The sequence below is a fragment of the Silene latifolia genome, chromosome 2 (assembly GCF_048544455.1).
Source record: "Silene latifolia isolate original U9 population chromosome 2, ASM4854445v1, whole genome shotgun sequence".
Classification (NCBI taxonomy): Eukaryota; Viridiplantae; Streptophyta; class Magnoliopsida; order Caryophyllales; family Caryophyllaceae; genus Silene; species Silene latifolia.
Window position 1 is genome coordinate 101,214,873 of NC_133527.1, and position 25,978 is coordinate 101,240,850.

Here is a 25,978-nt window from a genome sequence, read left to right on the forward strand (position 1 = left end):
TCAACCACAACCAAGTTCTACAAAAGTCAAATTTTCCGACCAAAGTTAACATTCCATAAGGCAAAGATGAAGGTGTACAAGAGGGGCATTATAAGGAGAAAAGGTACAAAGACAACTCCCAAGATATGGAATAAGAGTTGCGAAAGGCATAGAAGCACAAAGATAAGGGAATATGAAAAGGTGCTCGAAGAGAGGGAGGTATCTTCAAGACGGTAAAGACATTCTTCAAGAGAAAGAGATCCATATGCAAAATGTTATGTAAGGAGAAACAAAAACGAAGAATAGGTCGGGTGGGTACCAAACTAGCTTCAAAGGTAAAGCAAAAGAGAGTTTAGAAAGGAAGGATGAGCATCACGGGATAAAAGTAAGGAAAGGTGGATCAAGGATAGAAAACACACCCATAACGGTGTCGGGAGGAACGGTGGTTCCGACTTTATTCTCGACAAGAATGACTCTTTTTGGCTCGGCTTCCGGAGCATGAGGGAGAGGAGGAGGGGTAGTCTTCTTCTCGGGGCAATTCTTGAAGAGATGTCCTAAGGCTTCTTGCAATGGTAACACTTCAAGGGCATATTATAGCATCCAATCCCGGGGTGATAAGGTTGCCCACACTTGAAGCACTTGCGGTTCTTCTTAAGCCTATTAGTAGATGTAGGGACTTGTCCATTAGGCTCTTGCACTACTGGCTCTTGTCCTCCATGGTCTTGTACTTCTTGTCCTTTTGGACTCTCGGCACCAACCTCTTCTTGCTAGAAGACGACGAGGGTGAGGCACGAGATGGCCTCTTGCCACGGCGGTTAGAGCGATGATTAACTTGAGCATTGGCATTTCGTTGATTCCGAAGAATTAGAGTAAGAGCTTCCATGATAGTATTCTCCACCTTGGTTGGTCGTACCATCTTCTCAAGACACCAAAAGAGTCAACCATGTTAGCACCTAACAAATAGCATGCACAAAGAGACTACCAATTCAGGTCCTTAGTTCTACCCATCTCTCATTCATTATTTGGGGTCAAGTTCAATTTAAATTCGGGGTACACGTGTGTGCGTCGGGAGCAACACATGCTCTGATACCAACTGTGACACCCCTCGATAGGGCATCAAATTTAAAGCGGAAATTACGAGATTTTTAAAACCTTTAAAGTTTAAAGTGTGGAATCCACCATAAGTGATCAAACGAAAATGAAGAGTAAGATGAATAAGTTTTACAATTAAAAACGGAGTGCGATGGGGAAAAGATATCCCACGAATAAACACAAGTCTAACGATAGGTGAGTCTAAGCAAACTATAACTAAGGTCCAAGGTTCAACGTTCTCGCTAGCTCACACGTCTTCCCCATAATCTGCATCACAAACCCGTCATTCATGTAAACATGAACGCCACGGTCAGTGGGGAGTAACTCAGGGTTCTCCCGGCCACAATATGTCAAAATGCACATAAGCAAGAACTTAATCAAACATATTGATCATGCATCATACTTGAATAATATGAACAAGGGAATATAAACGATAATCATAATGAGATAGGCACATTGCATTCTTAATGAGATAGGCATGGCATATTATATTAAACATGCATTCAAGGTAACCAAAACATGGATATGAGATTAGGCATCGAATCATATGAAGAAGGTAAACATCGGATCAATTGAATAGAAAATACATGGATGGAAACCAATAGCCATTACTTGAAAACCTCTTAACAACCATAGCACGGGACGTGGCTACTAATGTCACATTCATACTTATGGCTTGCATCTCACCATAAGAATGGATGGGAACATCAATTCCGGCGATCATATCGCAACTAGGGGCTTGCATCTCACCACTAGTATCCGATAGGACCAAGACTCTCACAAACAATCATAGAAGACGTGCACTCTCGTATATAAGAACACGCCAATGACCGTAACAAGCAAGACATTTACAAAGGATTGACTCAAAACAAGACAACCCCTAGACTCCAACCTCCTGGTAGGACGACGATCATAATACGGTCCTAGTCTAAATCGCCGACTCTCGGAATGGACGACACCCGATTCGACATACAATCCCAAATCGTATCCAAGACTCGATCCATGACACCTAGCCGTGCCCCAAGGTCGAGTAACCCCAAATCGGAACAATGGTACCTAGCCGTACCCCAAGGTCCGAAGAGGCGGAAGGAAGATAGCCCAACTCGGAAACAATGGCACCTAATCGTGACCCAATGTCCGAGGGCAAATAAATGAGGAATGTCGAGTAGTCACACAATGTAAACCGTCACACTCCGGTCACAAATACGAGTAACAATAGTTGCATGATTATAACGTCAATAAGTCTTAAATTAACCAATTACCGATAAGGAAGAAGATACATGCATAAACCATTGATCATTAGAGGTTACAAGTGAAAAGGAACACACAGGGGACTCCCGGTAGGGGGGTACCGGGCCAAGACACCTGGGACAACATGCCAAAATCGAAGTTTAATAAAACTTACGGTGCGCTCCCAGTAGGTCAAGTGACCGACGCCGCCGGTCACCCGGCTGGGACTACAGCCAAATTTCAAAAACTCAAAAAAAACCTTTAGTGCACTCCCAGCCGGTCACCCGGCTCCCGGTCACCCGGCTGGGAATACAGCCAAATTTCAAAAACTCAAAAAAAAACCTTTAGTGCACTCCCAGTAGGTCACCCTACTGCAGTCCACCCTACTGAATACACCAAATTTCCAAAAACACATAAAACCTTCATGTACTCCCAGTAGGTCACCCTTCTGTGCCACCCTACTGAATACACCAAACTCAAAATCACCTAAAATCCTCGGTGTACTCCCAGTAGGTCAAGAGACCGGCCACGTCACCCTACTGGGACTACAGCTTACTAAAATATGTCCAAAACTTACAGAATCTCCCAGTAGGTCAAGAGACCAGCCACGGCCACCCTACTGGGACTACAAATACGCGGATTCAATGCAAAACACTTCCAAACCATTTGAAACCAACAAAAATCGTTTCCCATCAATTGTTTACGTATCCTATCATGATTCTAACTCGGAAAAACAACATATTTGAGCATGTGAAAGGGTAATTTCGGATTCAAGAGATGTAGCATGAGATTTTCATCCAAACATGTGAGAATTGCAAACAAACATGATATTCAACAACCAAATTAGCACCAATCATGAAAGATACAACTTTTAACATTCATATGAGATTATAACTACATAAAACCACACAATTTTAACATAAAAGTCGAGTAACCCATCACCGTTACCTTTTTGCACTTCAATCTTCTAAAGACTCGTCAATGATGTAGCTATCCTCCTCCGGGTTGTCCAAGTTCTCCCCTAAACACAAAAAGAAAGGTATTAAGTCAAGAATCCACATCCTTGTAAGATGAGAATTTCGAAATAGAGGAAAAGATGGAAACTTTCTTACTTAGAAAGAAGGGAAATGAGAAAAGGAAGAGAATGGTGTGAAAAGGAACGAGATTGGTGAAGAATTGAGTGAGTTATGGTGATTTTAGGGTTGAGAGGAAAGGGTTTAACAATGGAGATGTGTTTGTTGGGAAATTTCAGAAATTAGAAGTGAGGGAGATGAAGTTGTGAGGGTTTAGTTGAGGTTTTGTGTAGAGAAAAGAGGGGGAAAAGGCCCATGAGTCAAGTTAAGCCCAATAACTCAAAGTGAGTCGGTATCCACTAGGATTTTCGTCCCAAATCTACTATAACTCGAGACGGAGAATAATATTATTATTATCATTATTATCCGACCAAAATATTTATTTTGTATAACTTAAGCTTTAAAAATATGATATTTATAAAAATCATGTTTAATAATGAAATTAATTAAATTAAATAATTTAAAATATAAATGAGACAATAGAACGGTTAATTAAATTAAAATTGACAAAATGGAAAATTCGCGGGTGTTACAGAAGTTCCTTTTAAGGGTGGTAGAATGTAACATCCCGTTTGATGTCTATGAGTGTCTTGGTATTGGATTTGATATTTGATGATATCATGGAGCTAGCAGCATTAGAGGATGGTAGTTGGTTATGTATGGAGTTGGTGTCGTGAGAGATATATATGTGGTAGATACGATATAGTGAGTCATGTTGTGGAAGTAAACATAGTTGGTGGAGTGGGTGTTAAGAGTTCATGTTCTATGTTCGGTCGAGTTCTTGAGTCCTTAGCTAAGTTGTTGTGTCTTGGTCGAGTCTGTATGGTTATTTTTATGTATGGGTTGAACTTCGGGGACGAAGTTCCTTTTAAGGAGGGAAGACTGTAATACTCCGTATTTATAAGTCTTGGGGTACTCTATCGAGTAGCCCTTACTCTGTCGAGTAAGGGTAAGTTGCGAGATAAAATAGTTTCGACTTGTTGGTACTCGATCGAGTAGTCGGGGTACTCGATCGAGTAAGGGGTACTCGATCGAGTACCTTGGGTACTCGATCGAGTGTCCCATTTTTTTTACGGGGAGTTTTCTCGGGTTTTGTTAATTATGCGATTAAGGTATTTAAACATAGTCGTCATTGTTTTAAATCACTTTTACAAAACCTAAAACCCCGTTTAAGAGAGAAAGCAACCATTCATCTTCCTAATCGCATCCTTAGCAATTCCGGAGTTCGGACGGTCGGTTCTTGTCGTTATTCGTATCGTTGAGTTCCCTGCGTCGAGGGTAAGCTTTTAATATAATTTTTATAATGTTTTGTTAAGTTTGGTTAAACCCTAATTTAGAGATTGGGGGTTTTGTGTGTAGTTTGTGATGTGTAGCCTCTATGTGTTATATGATATGAGGAGGAGGTTCGTAGAAGAGACTTTTTGATACAAAATTTGTTGATACCGTCTCGATCATTTGTGCTTTCCGGGTAGGATTTCCTACTCGGTATTAGTCCCATAATGGGATGATTGTTGATGTGTTGAGATTGATTGTTTGATATAGTAATTGTATTGTGACTACCGTGATTGTGATTGTGATTGGTTGTCTATGGTTCTCGAGATGCGTTCTCGGTGGTGTCAGTCACTTGCGGGAGTGGCTTCACGCCCTAGTTTCGCCCTTCGTGGAACCCACCACGGAAGGGGATGTGCACATTAATGGACCGGGTTATCGCTCGGTATGATGAGCGGGGCTTAGGTGGGAACGGCCCGGTCCCCCATCGCGGCGGTGGTCCAAAGGGGACGATCAATGATTGAGATGATTGGAATTGGTTGGTTGTGTGTGTGTGACGAGTTAAGTCATCTGTTTATCTTATTGTTGATATATGTATTGAATTGTGTGATTAGTCTTGACCCGTTTAAATGTTTTAAAAACTGTGGTGATCCATTCGGGGTGGTGGCGATTATTGAGCGGTGTGATATGACGCGTATGGGATAGCCGGGATGAGTCATCACGTGGCGGTTAGAAGTCTTCCATTGTGTCGGGGCGAAGTCTAGTAGCTTTGATAGTTTTAGCCGTAGACCGTATGAGAACCTTGTAATTCCTTTTATTAGTTTTGGTTTGAACATGTAATCACTTAATCTATAATTACTTTAAAAGTACGTTTCTTTATTGTCTTATGATATTCAGTACCTCGGGCAACCGAGATGGTAGTATCCTTATACCTGAGTGGTCCTGGTAAGGCACTTGGAGTATGGGGGTGTTACAATCAGTAAGAGTCTGATGCGTAAGGTCCAACGCACCATCATGACAATGTCGGTCCTGTAAATGTTTCTGCCATGCAGCCTTAGTTAGGCCCTTACCAAAACGATCCCGACACGCATGAAGACCCGAAAAAGGACAATGGTACCGCACAAGCTCAGGCATGAAAGGACAAAAAACCCAATTCGTATAAAATACAATATAATATTATTTATATAATTATAAAATATTAAGTATTACAGTCACACACTTCTTGAATATAAGATTAGTAAAGGTCTTGTATAATTTGGATAGTTGCACATGTCATATGTCATTGGAATTCGTGCCAGTGATTAACTAACCGTGTTTATGTTCTTTCCTTTACTTCACTTTATTTGAATATACCTATGATATGCTTATTTATTATTCTATCTTACTTTCTCTTATTATTATAACATGAATGATACCATGTTTATTATAATTCATGCTATGTGCATCTTCTTTAATGTGTTTGCTTATTTGAATTCTTTGTTATGTTCATGTTGATATAATGTGGCTGGGAGAACCTTAAGTTACTCCCCACTGACTGTGGCATTCATGTTTCATGAATGGCTGATATTAGTGGATGCATTTATGGGGTGAATGCATGTGTGAGCTAGCGAGTACCTTGACCGTTGGATTTTTATCTATCGTTATGCTTAGACTCACCTTTTAAACTTGTTATTCGTGGGATATATTTTCCCCTTATTGGCTAGACTTGGTTTTTAATAACCTAAGGTTGCTTATCGTTGCACTCGTTACGTTATGTTTAGTGAACCCACATGTTAAACTTTAAAAAGTTTTAAAAATCCATGATTTTCGCCGCAATTTACTAGTTATATTTTTCGTGCTATCGCAGAGTGTCACACACGACACTAACTGACATTATCAATAACAAACGTGTTAAATGAGATTTTAAAGCAACGAATAGATAAAGGAAGGTAGCTTTACCTTAAGATGGCAGGTCTGACCCGACCCGAGTGACTCTACCCGAACTCGAGCAAACTCGACTTGATAGAACACGAGAATTTTGCAACGCGAAACCGACCCGACCTGACTCGATGACGACCTGTAATCCGACATGACCCGATAATCAGTGACCAAAACACGAACCAGTCTCGACCGATTTTGACCCGACCTGATAATGTCCCAATTAAATTGATGACTCGACAATTATTAAGTTTAATATTGATGAAAATGAAAGTGATTTAGTGTTTAAATCGATATGTTTGACTTAATACTGTAGTAATTAAGCCAAATAATGGTTAAAAAACTAAATTTAATGATTAAAAAGTGAAGTAATGCGATAAAGTAATAGGATCGGATAATGACCCAACCAAACCCAACCCGAGACTTTATTTAACTCGAAATGAACCGACCCAACCCGTAAAGCAAACTGACCCGATCTAACCGAACCCGATGTAACTCAACCCAATAATCTAACTAATCCGATTATCACCTCTAATCTTTAGTCTCTAGACTTTAGCTTTACCCTACCGGAAGTTGAATCCAATTCATTGACATCCCTAACCGGCTGGGGAAATGGGAATGATGGGGGCTTACCCGCCACGTAGAGAAAAGAAAAGAGTCATCATCACATGTGATTCTTTGTCTGTCTTTGAACCTCTACGACTGGTTCAACAACAACAATCTCCCTCATCCTCCCCAATATTCCCATCATTTCTCTACTACGATCGCCATCAATCCATCAACAATTCCCCAGGAAACGCTAACAATTTTACCAATTTGAGGAACAGCAGATGGATCCTGAGCAAACATTTATAAGAGTTCAAGAGAGGTTTTCTCAGATGGTAACTCCCAAAGTTAGAACTGCGCTCGAGTATTTCTTTCTATTCGCCGCCATCACCCTTTTCTGTATTCTTGTTGTTCTGCACGCTAATTTTGTTCAGCAGGTATTTCAAACCCCTTTTTCTTTGCTGAATTTATCTTTTCATTTTGCTTTCTTCATTGAATTTAGGTTTCCTTTCCTTTTCTAAGTAGTTTGAAATATTTTTATGCTAAATTGAAGCATATATTGTATAGTTGACGAATACTGATCGTAGCGAAAATGTTTGAGAAATTTTGAGTGAGACTGTAGGATGGTGACATTAGGTGATTGACTATTGATGGTGTTATCAGTGGAATGTTGAGGTTTTCGGGTGAGCTTTGAACCTAAATGCTAAACATTTACCCTATCTTGCCCACAGAAAGAGAGGATGGGTAATGGTAAAGAGAAAGAATTAGATTAGCGGTGTGAATTCTGGAATGGAATAATTCAATTCTAAGGGTGTGTTTGGATAGGAAAAAAGGAGGGAAAGGGAGAGGAGGGAGAAGGAGGGAAGGGAAAGGAAGGGTAGGGGAGGGAGAATGGAGGAGGTGATTTTCCCTCCAAATCTTGCCTATGTTGGTGGGGAAATAATTTGCCTTGTAGGAGGGAAATGGAGGGATCCATTTCCCACCAAATCACTCAATCCAAACACACCCTAAGGGTGTGTTTGGATTGAGTGATTTGGAGGGAAAAGAAAGGGAGGGAGATTAGGGGATTGAAAATCCTTTGTTTGGATAGCAAATAAGGGTGGAGGGAAATGGAGGGGGGGAGATTTGGAGGGTTCTATTTTTCCTCCTCCAAGGCAAATCATAATCTCTCCACAATAGACAAGATTTGGAAAGAAATTGTATCCAAACACCCAAATTTCATTTGCCCTCCCCTTCCCTTACCTCCCTTTCTCTTCCTTCCTTCCCCCTTCCCTTCCTTTCCCTCTACTTTTGCTATCCAAACACACCCTAAGGGTGTGTTTGGATAGCAAAAGTGGAGGGAAAGGGAGGGGAGAGGAAAAGAGGGAAGGGAAAGGGAGAGAAGGGAAGGGGAGGGAGAATGGGGTGTGGGTGTTTGGATACAATTTCCCTCCAAATCTTGCCTATCGTGGAGAGATTTTGACAAGGCTTGGTGGAGGGAAATTTGATCCCTCCAAATCTCTCCCCCTCCATTTCCCTCCACCCTCATTTGCTATCCAAATGAGGGATTTTAAATCCCCTACTCTCTCTCCCTTTCTTTTCCTTCCAAATCACTCAATCCAAACACACCCTAAGAGGAAGAAGAATAGAAAGAAGACTACTACTTTTTTGGTAGCTTGAAACTTCAAGTTAATGGTTTAGCAAAAACAGCGGCAACAACAACGGTAGAGCCTTAGTTTCAAAATGATTTGTGGAAGCTAATGGCTTAGCATTGGAAAAGAGATTAGCTAATGACAACCTCCAAAAACATGGTAACCCACGTTAGTTCTTCCTCTGCTGGAAAAGTTTTTTTTTTTTTTTCCTTCTCTTTTAAAACAAAATTCTTATTAGCAATTAGTGTGTGATGGTATGACCCAGACTCCCACTAAAGTAGGATTCATGTTGCTTTAGCATTGGAAGATATTGTGGCTTGAAGTAGGTTAGTTTTTAAGCACTCTTAAACAGGGGGAACCTAGAAATAAAATTTTGGCCTTTTGGGGTAGCGAATTTTCCTCATTTTTTTATACTTATGTTAAGGTCTCATATATGTAAGAAATTTTGGGTAGCACAAACCATTAATCTTAACCATCTTCTGGAAGTTTGGGGTAGCGAGTGACCCCTTGCTACTAGCTAGGTCCCCCCTGGCCTTAAAATAATTACAACTCTCCAACCTAGTCGAAATTTAGCGTACGGCTGGAGGTGCTCTAAGGTGGTTGTGGAATGAGTGATATAATGGGGTTTACCTTGGTGTTTGTAGTATGTTATATGCTGTGTTCAAGTGAGCAGGACAACTGAACTAATACAGACGGGGATTGTTAAAACTGTGCTAAAACGGAATATGCAGGCTGTTAGGTCGTGTAGTAAAGAATTCGCAGTTGTTTAGTTGTTAAAGCTTCTCAATTGGTAGTTGATTTCATGTTCTCAAGTGTACAATTCAGTCCTAATATTATTGAGAAAGAAATGTTTTACATTGGAGTGTAGCTGTGCTATGTTGAATCTGCAGCAGAAATTATACTTTGTATATTTGCTGCTCTATTGCAAGTCATTTTTCACTTTTGCTTTGATTGTGTCTGTTTTATGTCTCTAAGTGTGTCTTTTGATTTAAATTTGTGCAGCCTGGATGTTCAAGTGAATTGCCAGGAGTTCAAACGTCAGAAGCCCAACTTATTTACATTAAAGTATGGCTGCTTTGTTCTATTAAAGATTATTATGTGCTGTATGTGGTTTCGTTTATGTGGGATAGAACATGTAGCTTGTTTGTGCTTTCAATTCGTTCAACCATTTTATGTAGGTCCTATTTAAGCTTTTTTTCCCTTTTCCTCCACGTAAAAATTATAATCATGTTAATGTGTTAATTGTTTTCTGTTAAATAATTTATTTTACTTGTATTTGTAATCAGCATGGCAATTCTGACCGGGTTTTTGTTGGGTCTTTCAAATTTTTTCTGCTTGTGATATTACGGTTCTTATGTTGACTTTTAATCTGTGAATGCAGATAACTGGTTTTGGCCTGCTGACACAAAATAATTCTGAGCCTAGTATGCACACTGAGCATACTATAATTGATAGACCTCGAGAGCCGGATGCTCATGGGGACTTGAATTTGTTTGCTGTGACGGACTGGTTTAACTGGGTTGCCTCAGGTGCGAGGAGGGGGAAATTGAGCTTTAAGTTCTGGAAAACTTATGATGAATTCTTTGAAGCACAATCAGAAAATACCATTGATGGAAGGGTATCAAAGCTAGCTTCACATGATGTGAGAGCCGACAGAGAAGAGCCAAACGATTTTTTTTCGTTGTTCACGAAACAGCCTGTAAAAGCCGTCTTTCTCCACTTCTTCAGGAAGTGGCACAGGCGTCTATCATTTGTTTGGAAGCATGTGAAACGTTTGTTGGGAAGTCTCTGGGTATGTCTTTTGTGAATCCGTTTTTTTTTTTTTTTTTTTTTTTTAAATTCATGTCCTTGTTTATCCATATTTATGTTTCAGTTGCTTTGGCTATCTTCTGCTGCAACTTACATCGTACGCATGCCTTTTTCCGTCTGTTTTCATATATTTAATTGCCATGGCTTATTAGTGTGATATATCCTACTGGCATGAATGTATGTTGTCCGATTTGGTTTCTCTAAAGGAAACTTGAGATAGACTTCTAAAGGGTTTCTCTAAATCTTAGATTTGTCATTTCTTTTTTTTGAATAACTTGGTCAGTGATGAAGGAAATATGGTTGAAATGTCAATAGCTATATGCCTATATGTTTCCATCTTGAATGTCGCAATTTCATTGTTATTTGGTTATGGAATACGATGGAATAAAGCAAAATGGTCACTAAATCGACTGCATTTCTTCTTATTGTGAAATGTGAAGTAGCAAGCATTTGATGCAATTTATCATTTGGGTCATGTGGAAAAACCTCTCTTACCAACACAAGGTTAAGGTTGTGTACATCCGAACTCCCCCTACCTTGCCTTTGAAAGTCTTTGAGGCACTGGGTATGTATGTTGTTGCCACTATTGTTGGTCATAATTAAATGTAGGACAAATCAAATTTGTGCTTTGATTGTTTGCATCTCGATGTACTATTTAGCTGCCTGATGTCATTCAGCCTGCACCTTAAATTCTCTCTTTCTTTAGGTAGATATTAGCTGCAGATTTCTCGATTAGCTGCAGATTTCTCGTATTATTTATCTGCATTCTAGTGTGTGAATTATCTCAAGCATTGAGATTCACATACGACAGTTTCCTTTGCTTGATATAGATTCGACATAAGTTTCTAGTCACACTGAACATGCTATTGTCATAACTGTCGAGCTTATGTGTACGCAATTAACTTTCTGACTTTAGTAATCTCACGGTTCTCAAAATGATAATCCTTTTCTTTTAATGCTAAGGAAATTCCTGTTCGTTCGAAACTATATCTATGGAACAACTTTATCAATTGTGAATCTTATGTTTCATTGTTGTAAATGTGATGTAAGTGCAGAATATTGCAGGTCTTCATCTGAATCTTGACATTCCGAAGTGGCTTCATATTCTCCATCTGGATAGACTTAACTCTATTGCTGGTAAATTTATTATCACTTCCAGGTTATTTCACATGTGCATCTGCATGCTTGGTGATGTTCCAATTATTTCTTACTGTGTGCGAACTCTAAGAGATTTTTGGATGACGATGTTGCTAGAGTGTTTGGTTTAAACTTTAAAGTGTAATGAATGAGTTCTAAGCATTGGTTACGAAATATTCAGTATATGGAATGTTTTTCTCCTCCTCTTTCTTACAAGGATGAAAATGATTATGATGTATATAGGATACTCGCTCAAGGGCAGACCCTGGTTTTGTTTTCCAGTATAGCAAAATCATCTTAGTTATAGATTACAGAACGTCTTAACAATATCAAAAGTTGTTAAGTATAATGTCGACCTTTGTTGTATGATGAATATTCAAATACTTGTCAGGTAATTTTACCTAGTTCACTCTTATATTGCAAACTACTCGTTTAATTATACGATGAAAATTCATAAGCAGATGCACAGTGCTACATGACTATGCACTTCAACAACTCGACGAAAAATACGAAACAAATGGCATCAGTAAGAATATAAGAGTAAAGATGCCTCAGATCTACACAATGAAAAGGAGTTGATATTTTTTCAGTTTGAGATACTCTTGTCCCTTTGTATAAGAATAAAGGTGATGTTCAAGAGTGTTCCAGTTATTGGGGAATTAAACTTATGAGTCATGCGATGAAGTTATGAGAGCGGATAATCGAGCAAAGGCTTAGGAAATGTGTAGCCATCTTGGATAACCAATTTGGATTTATGTCTGGGAGATCGACTATGGATGCGATTTTTATCAAGAGACAGTTGATGGAACACCATCGGGACAAGAAGAAAGACTTGCATATGGTTTTTATTGACTTGGAAAAGGCATATGATAGGGTACCGAGAGAAGTACTTTGGTGGGCTTTGGCGAGAAAGGGCGTGTCTCGAAAATATATTGACCTCATAAAGGACATGTATGAGGGGGCTAGTGCAAGTGTTCACACTAATGTTGAGAGAACAGAAGAATTTCCCATTACCATTGGGGTGCATCAAGGTTCCGCACTTAGGCCCTGTTCTTTTGGACTTACAGTCACTTAATTAAAGTTCACTTCAGATCCTATAAGTTCAGTTCAGATTCTATAAATTCAATTCAGTTCAGATCCTATAATTTCAGTTCAGTTCAGATCCTATAAGTTCAGTTTAGTTCACATCCTATAAGTTCAGTTCAGATCCTATACGTCACTTAATTTAAGTTCACTTCAAATCCTATAAGTTAAGTTTAGTTCAGATCCTATAAGTTCAGTTCAGATCCTATAAGTTCAGTTCAGATCAGATTAGTTTGAGTCCAAAAGAACACGGCCTTAGTCCTTTTCTCTTTGCTATAGTTATGAATGAGTTGACAATGGATATCCAAGACGACACCCCTTGGCGTATGATGTTTGCGGATGATATTGTGTTGATTGATGAGACGAAAGAGGAGAGAAAGTTGGAATTGTGGAGGCATACTTTGGAGACTCGTGGGTTTAGGTTAAGTAGGAGTAAGACCGAGTATTTGGGGTGTTAGTTCAGTAACGTGGCGGGGTCGATCAACAGAGGCGGGGAGTATTATTTTCGATGGGAATGTTAGAGGCTGGGTCAGATTTCTTCAGATATCTAGGATCTATTATTCAAAAAGATGGGGAGTTAGACGGAGATGTGGCTCACAGAATTAAAGCGGGATGGTTGAAATGGAAGAGTGCTTCAGGGTTTTTATGCGATAAAGATATGCCCTAAGATTAAAGACAATTTTATCGCACGACAATTAGGCATGCCTTACTTTACGGCTCTGCCTTACATTGTCACATTCAAAAGATGAGTGTGGCGGAGATGCGTATGTTCAGGTGGATATGCAGCCATATAAGGAAAGATCGATTAAGGAATGAGGTGATTAGGGAAAAGGTAAAAGTGGCGCCAATAGAGGACAAAATGATGGAAAACCGACTAAGATGGTTTGGCCATGTGAGAAGGAGACCTATGGACGCACCAGTTAGGAGTTAGGAGTTAGGAGGAGGCTGGAGATCTGGGAATAGAAAATGTTGCTAGGGGTAGAGGGAGACCAAAACAGACATGACTGAGAGTGATAAAGCACGATATGAGATTTCTCGGGCTTGATGAGGGAATGGTGATGGAGAGGGCACAATGGAGGGAAATGATACATGTGGATTTTTTGTATTTGATGTTATTTGAAATATTTAATGTTTTTTATTTAATTTTTTAAAATGTATTTGTTCTTTTTGGTTTTATTACACCTTTTTACCAACAACTTTCTTATATATTAATACTTGGTTCACTTTTAAGGTTTTCCAGACCCTTAAGTTTTACTTCGGTTTTCAAAATCGTTTTAATCTTTATTCTCGATTTAAATTCTAAGTTTTTATAAAAGAAATCCGGACTTCTATTTTAAAACCTTAAGTTTACCTTCTTTTGTATTATGTTTTACTCCCCTTTGTTTTTCACTTTTTCTTTTTTATATTTTCGCATTTTGAGGCGTGTGTTCACCTTTGGACGGTTCTAAAGGATGATTCATGTCAGTCGACCCCAAATCATTTTGGGATTAAGGCTCTGATGTTGTTGTTGTTGTTGTTGTTGTTGTTGTTGAGATACTCTAACTCTCTTAGTCACATATTGAGTAATTATGGAATTTTTTATGTATGGATACCTGGACAAAGACATCAAATAATTATGTAAAGTTTGAGAGAATTTGAGTTACTATGGGTTTGAAGTTGAATCATTAAATTATTATGGGAAGTTGGTAATGTTAATATGCCAAAGGGGGAGGTAATTATATACTAAGAATGGTGTAGGTGTAGCAAAACATGTTATTCTGTAATTTTTTTTTTTTTCTGGGAATGGCGTAGCAGTTTCCACACCATTGGTACACGTGGGTCCGCCACTACACTTGCTGTCATGTGTTCTGCATGAATAATGGCAAACAGAAAGAGGAGACTGCCATTTTGATGCGTACTTAGCATGTTGTGTTTATCAGTGTCTAGACTAGATGGGAGCGCCATCAAAGTCTCAATTTTCTACTTGGTACAGGAAGGGACATTTTTTTTTTCTTATTAAGACAGCACAGTGGTCTTCACTTCATTACATTGCATATTTCCTTCAGCTGTGAGTGGCTTGTTGACTATGAACTTTGCTGCATCTTTGCTGTGCCTTTCTTGGGCAATTCTTGACCTTCTAGTCATTTCTCTGAATCATATAGCAAGAGCATTAGATTGTGTTCACACTTCACATACTAGGAAAATCCGTAGGCCTAGATTTTGAAGTTAATCTTGTTTTGGTGTATCTTGTTCCCGTTTCTTTTCTAAGTTCCTCCAACCCTCTCAGTGCAGTGGCTTGAAAGAAAAATTAAAGCATTCGAGCCAGCTTATCTGTATACTATGGAAAAGGTGCGTTCTGCTCTGATGTCCTAGTCCATTACCTGATCTGTACACCGTTGCACATTTTCTCAAATGAATCTGTTTGATAAGTCATAGTACTAGCTTCTTTGCTGATCTTTCTTGAATTATCTGTGTAGGGCTATTTCTTGCTTCCTGAAGAAGCCAAGGTTCGTCACAACATTCGCACTGCTAACCTTAGCATATCAGCGCAACATACATGCTTTGGTAACAGGTTAATAAATTGTATTTTCCTCTTATCACTATTATATTCTTTCTCCATCTAAATTTGTTGTGTCTATTTGACTTTGATGGTCAAACAACGTTGACTTTGACCAATTTGTATGGCTACACGGTCGTTACAATAGTTTAAAATGATAACATGAAAATAGTTGTTTTTATAAATCAATCATGAACAAATTTACATTGTATCCGACTATCCGTACATATATCTGGAGAAATTAATGATCAAAGTGGACTCGATTGACCTCCAAATTTTGAATGGGGACAATAATGGACATAGGGAGTAGATTTCCTTACCTCATACTCCCTCTGTCCCGTTCATTTGTTATCCTTTTCCATTTTTGGGTGTCTCAGTCATTTGTTGTTCTTTCTATTTTAAGAATGAACTTGATGAGCAATTTGATCATTCACACTCAATTTGTTCCACTTGTCATTAGTAATTGGCCGCCTCCTCTTTCCTTGGTCTTTGTTCCAAAACCAAAGGACAATAATTGACCGGGACGGAGGGAGTACTTGCATATGTCTCAATGTGGAATGGCCCTCCGAGGATACTGCTGTTAGTGGGTTATGAACTGACCTCCTGGGTAGCAGAAGCTGACGCCACATCACCTTCATGCAGTTAAGACTTGAGATGTATAGGAAACATGGGAATTGGGAAATATACTGAAAGGTTCAGACTTCATATTTCCTTGATGACTTAATCTAGAGCTTCAGTGTTTTCCACCATCAGAGACTTATAACTCGGTGGTCATTTGTTACAACTGCCCAAGGTTTGGCTGCATATAATAGTTGGAAAATACGATTATTTTATCAAGAAACAGAGAAGAGGAACCAACCCACACTTTTTTGTGATAGTGACCTCTCCAATTTTCTTTGATACAGTATCTATCTGTCTGTTGAAGTGGTATACTGCCGCTTATAGGTTTACCTCAATCCTTTCAGGTGGCAACAACTTCTTATAAACAGAGTGGTAGGTTACGACACTATACTGATGAACAGTTTACTGGATTTTCCTGGACAAGGTAGGTTTTAGTTTTTTTTCCCCTTGTATTTTTTAAATGGTTGATCTATTTTCCTGGGAGGTACATGTAATTTGTAATACTTGTCAGCGTTGTTGCAAAGTTTAAGGTGGAAAATATTTGGCTCTTTTCATGTTCATCTCATGTTGTGATACCTATAGACCCCTTGATATGAGTGACAATGTTTGATATCTGTTTTGCTCTTGCAGGATTTTAAAGTATGATAAATCTTTCTGGGAAAATACTTTTTTCTTGAAGCTAACTAAAATGACTGTTTATCACATGATCTCTTATCTACGCCGCTGCTGTTTAGTATTTGCTTTATACTATGCGTCTGCTTGGTACTTGGTGCGATAAAATGATGGTTGCTTTTCAGTGCTTATCTGTGAGTTTCTCATTTTGTGAGAGTAATTTTTAAAATGAGTGAAACCTGTCGAGCTGTGCTGTGTACTATGTATGTAACTAGCGTATCTGATAAATTCCCTTTAATCCGCTTTTTGAAAATCTGGCTATGATGGCATTTTTGTAGGCTCCCATATATCACTTCTCTTCATTTGTGCTTCTTTCCCCATGTACTACGCACCTTCATTTAAATATATATATTTGACTCTCCCGGACATCTCAGATTCTGCTTACGCTGCTATGGTTGTTGGGATGGTTGTACTCAGTAATGATTCAATCGTACATGCATAATGCATTTATGACAATGTTTTTCATTCATCACATTTATGATTCAACTTTATCTTAAATCTTTGAACTTTTTGTCATATTTGGGCAGGATACCTATACAACTACCAGACAAGGGAGTTTTATAATCTGAGTTACGCCCATGAACCAGCAAAAGTTTCTGCTTCCTTTGGTGGTTTGTCTCACTTACCTTATTCCATCATTTTCATGTGTGCTGTAATTTTAATGATCTTTCTCCTTGTTCAAAACCGTAGTTGAGTTTCTGAGAGTTTGTTGCCATCATTGACGACAGCACATTCTAGGATTTGTTTTTTTTTTTTTTCTGTTTCAAATAATGACATGTGAGGTCTATTTGTTCTTCCATTGTATGTAACACACTGAATTTGTACTTCTTCAGATTATCTGGTAGCAAAGTGCGGAGTGCTCATGATGTCTCTCTTTGTGTTCTTTACGACTACGATGTCAGTTTCTTTTACTTTAAGAGAGACGCAGACCCGTATGCTTAAATTTACAGGTTTATTTCTTCTTTTCAGTTTTAGTTATTTAACACTCTGCTAATGTAGAGACTATATAGTTTTGGAGTTTTCCTCCCTTTCCACTACAGTGGCAGGGTTGAAAACCCAGTGCAATTCCCATGGGCGGGTCTAGTTAGCTCCAATTACATGCTGACTTACCTGTTGGCTGTGACTAACAAAGACGAGAATTTACTCTCCCTATCCCAATACCCAAGTGTGTCTGAAAGATGAATTAGATTTTCTTGGTATCCTTGCACTCTCTTTAGGAAATACTCCTCACAATTATATGAGAAGTTCAAGTGAAAGACAAGATTAATGCATTTAACTTTTCTCATATTGGTTAATTAATTGAAATTGACGAGTTTAGGAAGATGAACTCAATTTTTATTTTTTTGTTACCGCCGTATGAATTATGATGGCTTTGCCTCTCCCCTGCCGTGGATTTGTAATTTTTTACACAAGCATTAGGAGACCTATTCGGAAGCACTTAACTTTTTATTGTCAAACCATTGCAGTGCAGCTACAACACCATGCTCGGCATCGACTTCCAACGTTTCAGTTGATATTTGTTCATGTCATTGAATCACTTGTCTTTGTACCTGTAACTACTCAACTTAAAACTTTGTACTCTTGTACTATCATTTGACGTTTTTACTTTCTTAGTAATGGAATCTGTTTGGTATTACAGATTATGATTGGTATTCTCTTTTTTCTGTTCGAATTTTATGATGATCAACTACTGGCTTTCATGGTGCTTATATTGGTCTGGCTTTGTGAGCTGTTTACCCTTATCAGGTTAATCAACTGCTCTTTTTACCAGTCTTCATTTTAAGATACTTTGCTTGTGGGTTAAATATCTGTATTTTTTTTGCAGTGTTCGTACTCCAATATCAATGAAGTTTTTTCCACGCTTCTTCTTACTGTATTTTCTGGTGTTCCATATTTACTTCTTTTCCTATGCTTATGGTAAGAACTTGTGCCTTGTGTCATATAGGAACTATATATCAGTAATTCTACTTGCCAGTTGGTTGGTTACATCAGTTTTCTTATTTTGTGTGTGTGTGTGTGTGTAGGTTTCTCGTACTTAGCTCTATCTACTACTGCAGCATTTATGCAGCATCTTATCATGTATTTCTGGAACAGATTTGAGGTAAATGGTTTAATGCTCCTTTCTAAAATATGAAGATGTATTCTGTTTCAGACATTGTAGATAGTTCCTAGTCACTTCCTACAATCTCGTCTCAATGAAGATGTATTCTGTTTCAGTCATTGTAGATAGTTCCTAGTCACTTCCTACAATCTCGTCTCAATTTTTCCTTTAAGATGCACTTTCACATGTTGCTGCGATGTTACTCAGACTTGTTAGAAGTATTCAATACGGGAGCATGTTTAAGTGTTGGGCTTGGCTATTTTGATGAAAAATCACATGTTTCTGGCTTAAAATGAAATATCTTTTTTTTTTTTTTTTTTTTTTTTTGAGGTGAGGTGAAAATGAAATATCTTTTGTCATACCCATGTCCGAATGTTGAGTGTAGGTGTCATGTATGCAGGTAATATTGATAGTTGGAGTTAAGTATATGTGTTTTTTCTAGTCTAGTTGGCGCATTTAACTCTGTACTGTTGGGATATTATGTTTGAGGATGGTTTTATTTTGGCTTAATTTCAGTGACTATGGCTCTAATATTGGTCAACTATACTTCCTTTTCTTTATTTTTCAGGTCCCTGCTTTACAAAGGTTCCTGCAAAATCGTCGTTCACAGATGCAGGCTATGCAGCAGCACCCAGACTTCCACATTACCTCATCCACGATACTTGCCTCGACAGTGCATATCACACGGTTGAATACAAGGAATGGTGGGGCTGGCCCTGGGCCTGGGCCTCTCAATTTGGATGCTGTCTCAGGATCTGGGGTTAGGCCCAGTATTGATGTTTCAGTACCTCAGAATGTGCAGGATGGAGGTCCAGGGTTTCAAGAACAAGCAAGGAATACAGCCCAACAAAATGGAAATATTGGGAGAGATCCTCTTCCAATTCCGGAGCGTGACCCTCAACAACCTGTTACTGGTCAGAACCCTGGAAATATGAACTCGTTTAGCTCTTTGTTGCTACGAGTTTTAGGAGGAGCTTCTTCTGAAAGTCTTAACTCTTTCCTCTCTATATTTAGAGATGTTAGAGATCAAAACCAGTTTTATGCAGATCCTTCTAGGCAGGAAACTGAGACTGCTGCCTTGGACCCACACTAGTGGCAGAGAGGCACGTATGGGCAAAGTTGGCAATTGGCATGAATTATTTCGCTTACAAAGCCTTTATTGCTCGAAATCAGTGTGATCGAGTAATAATCTATCAGCCAGTTACATGTGTAAGTGCTAAAAGTTGAGTGAGAGAAGATGCAGGGAAATATATGCCTGAATGCTGAAATTTCATCAAATGCATTGATTTAAACCTGGGTCAGTATAGCAATTCGGCAATGAGCAGAGGTTATGTAAGTAAAATCATACTTTTACCGTTAACTTTTGTGCAGTAAGAGTGTAACTGATGTTGTACCTATGCTATTTTATATTCTGATTTATAGTGAATTCCGATAATGTGCTCGAATTCATCTATAGGCGTACATGCGTTGGAACAACGGGATGTATATATCCAAGTGTTGTACTCTCCAAATTTCTAAACAGGACCCTGTTTGTAAATGAAACAATTGTACATGGACATGTCTTGAAAGCATTAGTTAAAGCGCAAGTTTTTAATGGGAAATGAAGAAGCTGTTTGATAAATGAGGTGTGAAAACATTAAAAATCGGGATTTGCTATATCACGCCCCCTGTTTTACTTATTACGCCCCCTATTTTTTCATTTATTCCTATTTTGCCTTTGGACTATGTAATTAGTTAAAGTAAAATATTTCTAGTTTTTTATTTTATGATTTTTGGAGATGGTTTTTTACAAAATTAAAATCGGAGACGGTTTTTAAAATAATTGTTTTATAGTTAATGGATTTTGGTAATGTTTTTTACAATAACAAATAATTGTATTATAGTAAATGATTTTGGTAATTGTATTCATTCATTTAATTCATTCATTCATCCTACAAAAAAAATAGTCTATTAACTAGATTTAATTCATTTATTCAAGATGATTTTAAATCGTTACAAAAAATCGTCTTGAATGAATGAAAAGATTATATCGTTTCAAGAATAATGATTACAAGATTTAAAAAAATAAAATTCAATTTAGCGGCACACATGACACGATTTTAAAAAAATACGAAAATTGACCTCGCCATGTAGCTTACAAGACACGGCCAAGGATCCGTCGTGTGGATTACAAGACACGGCCATAGCACTGTCGTGTGGCTTACAAGACATGACCATGGACCCGTCATGTAAACCACATGACACACCCATGGTTCTGTCGTGTAAACCACACGACATGGCCATGGCACCGTCTTGTAATTCACATGACACCACCATGGTTGCGTCTTGTAATTCACATGACAAGGCCACCATTTTTTTTTGAGTGAATTTTTGAGCAAATGTAATAGTTGATGGAGAATACGTATTTTCAAGACCGGGTACATATTAAATTAATTATTTAAAAAATCGCACTCATTTACGACAAAGCGTTAATTAAATTTGCACCAAAAAAAAAAAAACAAAGCGGTAACTAAATCAAAAATGAAAAGTTCAAACGAAAATCATTTACTATAATACAATTATTAGTTATTGTAAAAGATATTACCAAAATCCAATAATTATAAAACAATAATTAAAAACGTCTCTGCTTATAATTTTGTAAAAATCGTTTTCGAAAACCATAAACTAAAAAACGAGAAATATTTTTACTTTAATTAATTACATAGTCCAAGGGCAAATTAGGAATAAATGAAAAAATAGGGGGCGTAACATGTAAAACAGGGGCGTGATATAGCAATTTTGTTAAAAATCATACATTGCTCCGTAGGCCTGTAAACCATCCTTTTTTATTATTTTTGTCTCGTGAGCTTATAATCTAAGAGAAACTTTAAATTTTCGAGGTTTGGGTATAGATTGGACACATACCTATTTCTTAGGGATATCCTCTCCATTTCATGAACAAGTGGAGAGTTCGTTTCCTTTCTAAAAATCATTTAGGGTTTTTCTACTAACCCTGTGTTTTTTTCGATTCTACATGGTAACCTTCCCTTTTCAAAACACACACGTGGTAACCCTGAACTCTATTAATACGTATTGGCATGACCTTAAACTTGTATTTCGTCAATTTTTTCGTTAAGTACCTAACAGAAAGTGAGGTGGCTAATTTAATATTGAGTTTTTTTCTACATGGTAACCTTGTGTTTTAGAAAATCATACACGATAACCCTATTTTTGTACAAAACATGCATGCTTACAAAAATACTCATTCGATTAATTGTTTTTCTCTCATTTTCACTCGATTATTCTATTTGTTTTTTATACGCTCATGTTTCAGGAGTTGGAGGCATGTTAACGAATTGTTTCCACCTCCACATCCTTGATTTTATTAATTTCGTCATTCAGATTGTTTCAAATTCCCAAACAATTAATCATTTGCCTTTTTTTGTCGGAGGCTTATTCATTCAGTCCAAGACTCACTTCCAGCCAACAAATGGACGAGCGTGGGAAAGGAGACTAAGTTATTCACCTTGCAGACAAAAAAGAGATATAGAAAGTGAGCCGCCCGAAGAAAATTAATTCAATGAAACACATTCCTCCTATATCCTTCATATAAACGAGTATTGAAATATCTTTTTTCGATATTGTAAAAGCCTTAACTAGATATTTTAAATTCCAAGGTAATCCCCCCTAGGAGCGAAAGGAACGAGATGTAAAAGATTAGTCATTATTTAGTGTAATCGAGTGAAAATGAGAGAAAAATGATTAATTGAATGAGTATTTTTTAAAGCGTGTGTTTTGTACCAAAATATGGTTATCGTGTAGAATATTTTAAAACACAAGGTTACCATGTAGAAAAAACTCAAAATTAAATTAGCCACGTCACTTTCCGTTAGCTACTTAACGGAAAAACTGACGGATTATAAGTTCAAGGTCATGTTAATACGTATTAAGAGAGTTCAAGGTTAGCACATGTGTCTTTTGAAAAGGGAAAGTTACCATGTAGAATCAGAAAAAACACAGGGTTACCATGTAGAAAAACCCAATCATTTATTAATGTATATGTTATTATTCCTTTATTTTTATGCATAAATATAGAGCCGTAAGGTTGCACCGGAATACTATCCGCGCCATTGAGAGGAATGGATCCTCCCTCTATCTTTCAGGAAATGGAGTATATGTTTTATACTTTAAACGGTTAAGTAGTATAGATAAGATAAAAGTAGAATGCTTAGATACTAGTAAAGTAGTGAAAATGTATCCTATTTATGCTAGTGAGATGTTATTTTATCCGTTTTAATCTAAAAACAAATATCTTCATCTTAAAAGGGATTAATTGGTTCATTTTTTTTATTACAGTATTATTGTGTGAGACATAGGTATAGCGCTAAAAATGTGGGTAAATTTGAGTGTTGGACTGTGTTCCGAGAAGGACCAACCCCAGTCGATGGATAATCCTACAAATTTGTAGAATTATCTGACCTTATTACATCTATCATGTATGACTGTATTCCGCTGTTTTGTAAGAGTCGGAGAAATACAGCTAATGAATACTTAATAACATATAAAGTCAAATAATAAAGTGGGTTACTGGCCACCTTCGCATTCATAGTCTGAAATTAGGATTCTCTCAATTTTCTCTCACAAATTCATTTAATAATATTTCTCCTCTATACCTTATTAACTCTTTATTTCTATCCATAAATTCTAGAAGCATTTGATGTTAACAGAATACAATTTAGAGCATTGAAAGAAATAGACCTCCATTTTTTTTAGGAAAAGGACAGGATCTTGACTCCAACCTCTGCGTCTCTATCTCGTTATTAGACCTCATGACTCTGACTCTTTAGAAGCTAACTGTCTTACCATTAAAAGCACTAACATTTAAAATATGTGTGACTCAAGAACCAACATTTGTAATAATGTATTAAGAATCAATAATGTGATCAACAAGTATGTTTGTTAATATAATGTTGCTTGTTATTATGCATCCAAACTTTGAGTACTCTTCTCTTAATCTCAACCTCTTTACAAAATTCCTCCACTAATCTTTCATCCAACTTTTGTATCTTCCATTATGCCTTTTCAGCAAACATAAACATTTTCTCCTTTTGCTCCCTTGTAAACCTTGTTCTATGCCTCTTATTATTATTTATACCATTATTTTTCTCCATTTTATCCGCCTTAGGCAATGTCGTGATGGGCCCCATAAGCAGTCCCGTATTATTTTGGTGGCATTGCATTATATCTTGATGAATCATTGGATTGGCGCCAGTAGTAATGGTACTCCAATAATAGCCACCGCTACTAGCTTCTACCTCTCTACGGTGGAAGTTGCGGTGGCAGCCGCATGCAGAGCAATTAAGGCGGTTTTCGACCGTGACATGAACTCACCACAACCATCCCTAGCATTGCCTCCAAGGGAGGCTGCATGGTTCTTAAGGCATTCTCTGTACACTATTGCCAACTCATTCATGTTTTGGTTAATATAATCACTTTTCTTGGATGAAATCGGATTAGGACTATGATCATTACTTGAACTACTCATGATTTTCTCTCTGAATTATTATTATTATTATTATTATTATTATTATTATTATTATTATTATTATTATTATTATTATTATTATTATTATTATTATTATTATTATTATTATTATTATTATTATTATTATTATTATTATTATTATTATTATTATTATTATTATTATTATAGGCTTTAAGAACAAAATGGGAGAAATTTGTAGTCAAGTACTAATACATACTACTCTAGATGAACCCAAAGCTTATATAGTTGTATGAATGTAAAGAAAGTGGTGCTATCTTAGTAGATTTTGTAACAGTAACTTACTAAGGAGTAATAATTTAGAGAGAGAGGGTAACGACAATGGTGGTGACTCATGCATTGCTTTGCTTCTACTATTCGTCATCACTTACTGTGGTCTAGGTTTGTGATGCTACAAGCAAGCTCCTCACACCTGTCTAATTTAAAATATATTGTTAATTAAAGTTTATATAAATTAGCCCATAGGGTTAAGTTATTTTTTTTGTTTTTTTCTACTTAGCACCCTTGTATTTCTTTGAATTTTACGTGATATCCCTTACTTTTCAAAAATACCAGTCGTAAAAATAAAATTTAATAATTTTTTTTTTAAAAAAAAAATTATAATAACTTAAAATAACCAAAACAATATAATCCGCCTCTTTTAAATGTTTAGTCTTTACATTTTTGATTGTTTTTTTTTGCAATAATTTGTCATGTCGCCATTAACATAAACATCGTTTAGTCATAGTAAATATATTTTCCTTACAAAATTTAACTGCTTAAAAACTTTATTTTTATTAGTTTGTGTATGATCTTGAGAATATTTTACTAAGTTTAGGGTATCACTGATATTTTCAAAAATGTAGGGGTACCACGTAAAATTCATAAAACACTTGCATTTTATGAGAGGGTTATTATCCGTGTTCAGCTTGTGACGTATAGTGTCCGTCTTCAATGAGATGAACTATTCGAAAAAACATAGGGATACCACATAGAAAACCCATTTTTTTGGGGATATTTTCGCTTGTACGGCTGAAGTTTTTCATTTTTTCACTTGTTACTCTCTGTTTTTGAGAAACAACTTTGACTAGCAATAAGTCTTGGATACGACATAAAGACGGTGAATTTGGAAAAAAAAAATAAATAAATCATCGTTTTCATGAATTGTACACGGGTGTTCAAGTCAGTCAAAGTTTATTCTATTAAAAGACAATGACCGATCATAATCTCCGACTACGAATTTAGAAAACAAGAAATTTTTTCAAACCGAGGATCTCGTAAAGACGTACTATATGAAAAAAAAATACCATTTTCCGAAGTCGTAGTTAAGAGTTATAGGAAGTCAAAGTATTTTTTTTTTCAAAAAAAGAGAGGTACAAGGGAGAAAATAAAAACAATTGAGGAGTACGAGAGAGAATATCCTTTTTTTATTTAGTTAAGCTTACCTAAGTTAAACTAGTTATTTAATTTAACTTAAATTAAATAAAGTTGATTTAAATTAAAATAAATTAATTTAATTAAGTGAGGTAGAATTAATATTTAGTTGGAAAAGTTAAGTTAAATTAAATTAATTTAATTAACTAAATCTAACTAAGTAGTTAAATTAACTCAAGTTCAGTGAAGTTTACTACTTTAGTTCAATTCACAAAATTTATCAATTTCAATTCAAAAATTCAGTGAAAGAGAATGGAGTCGTAATATAGTGGTGTTCACTCTTTGATCTAATCTCTAGTATAAGTAATCAATATTAGCCGAGGACAA

At 37.0% G+C, this 25,978-nt stretch overlaps 1 protein-coding gene and 1 pseudogene across 1 annotated transcript; one reads left to right on the forward strand and one right to left on the reverse strand.

Annotated features, from left to right (window-relative positions):
* The first annotated feature begins 7,174 nt into the window (after positions 1–7,174).
* On the forward strand, positions 7,175–20,317 carry LOC141642869 (membralin-like protein At1g60995). The gene is made up of 14 exons (XM_074451836.1): positions 7,175–7,543; positions 9,740–9,802; positions 10,119–10,529; positions 11,602–11,683; positions 15,033–15,094; positions 15,223–15,317; positions 16,268–16,347; positions 17,123–17,206; positions 17,429–17,545; positions 18,062–18,147; positions 18,235–18,341; positions 18,421–18,512; positions 18,620–18,696; positions 19,265–20,317. The coding sequence occupies exons 1-14, from the start codon at positions 7,391–7,393 to the stop codon at positions 19,787–19,789; spliced, it is 2,034 nt and encodes a 677-aa protein (XP_074307937.1). The 5' UTR covers positions 7,175–7,390; the 3' UTR covers positions 19,790–20,317.
* A 3,301-nt stretch (positions 20,318–23,618) lies between these two features.
* Positions 23,619–24,220, reverse strand: LOC141641140 (zinc-finger homeodomain protein 4-like; annotated as a pseudogene).
* Positions 24,221–25,978: the final 1,758 nt, after the last annotated feature.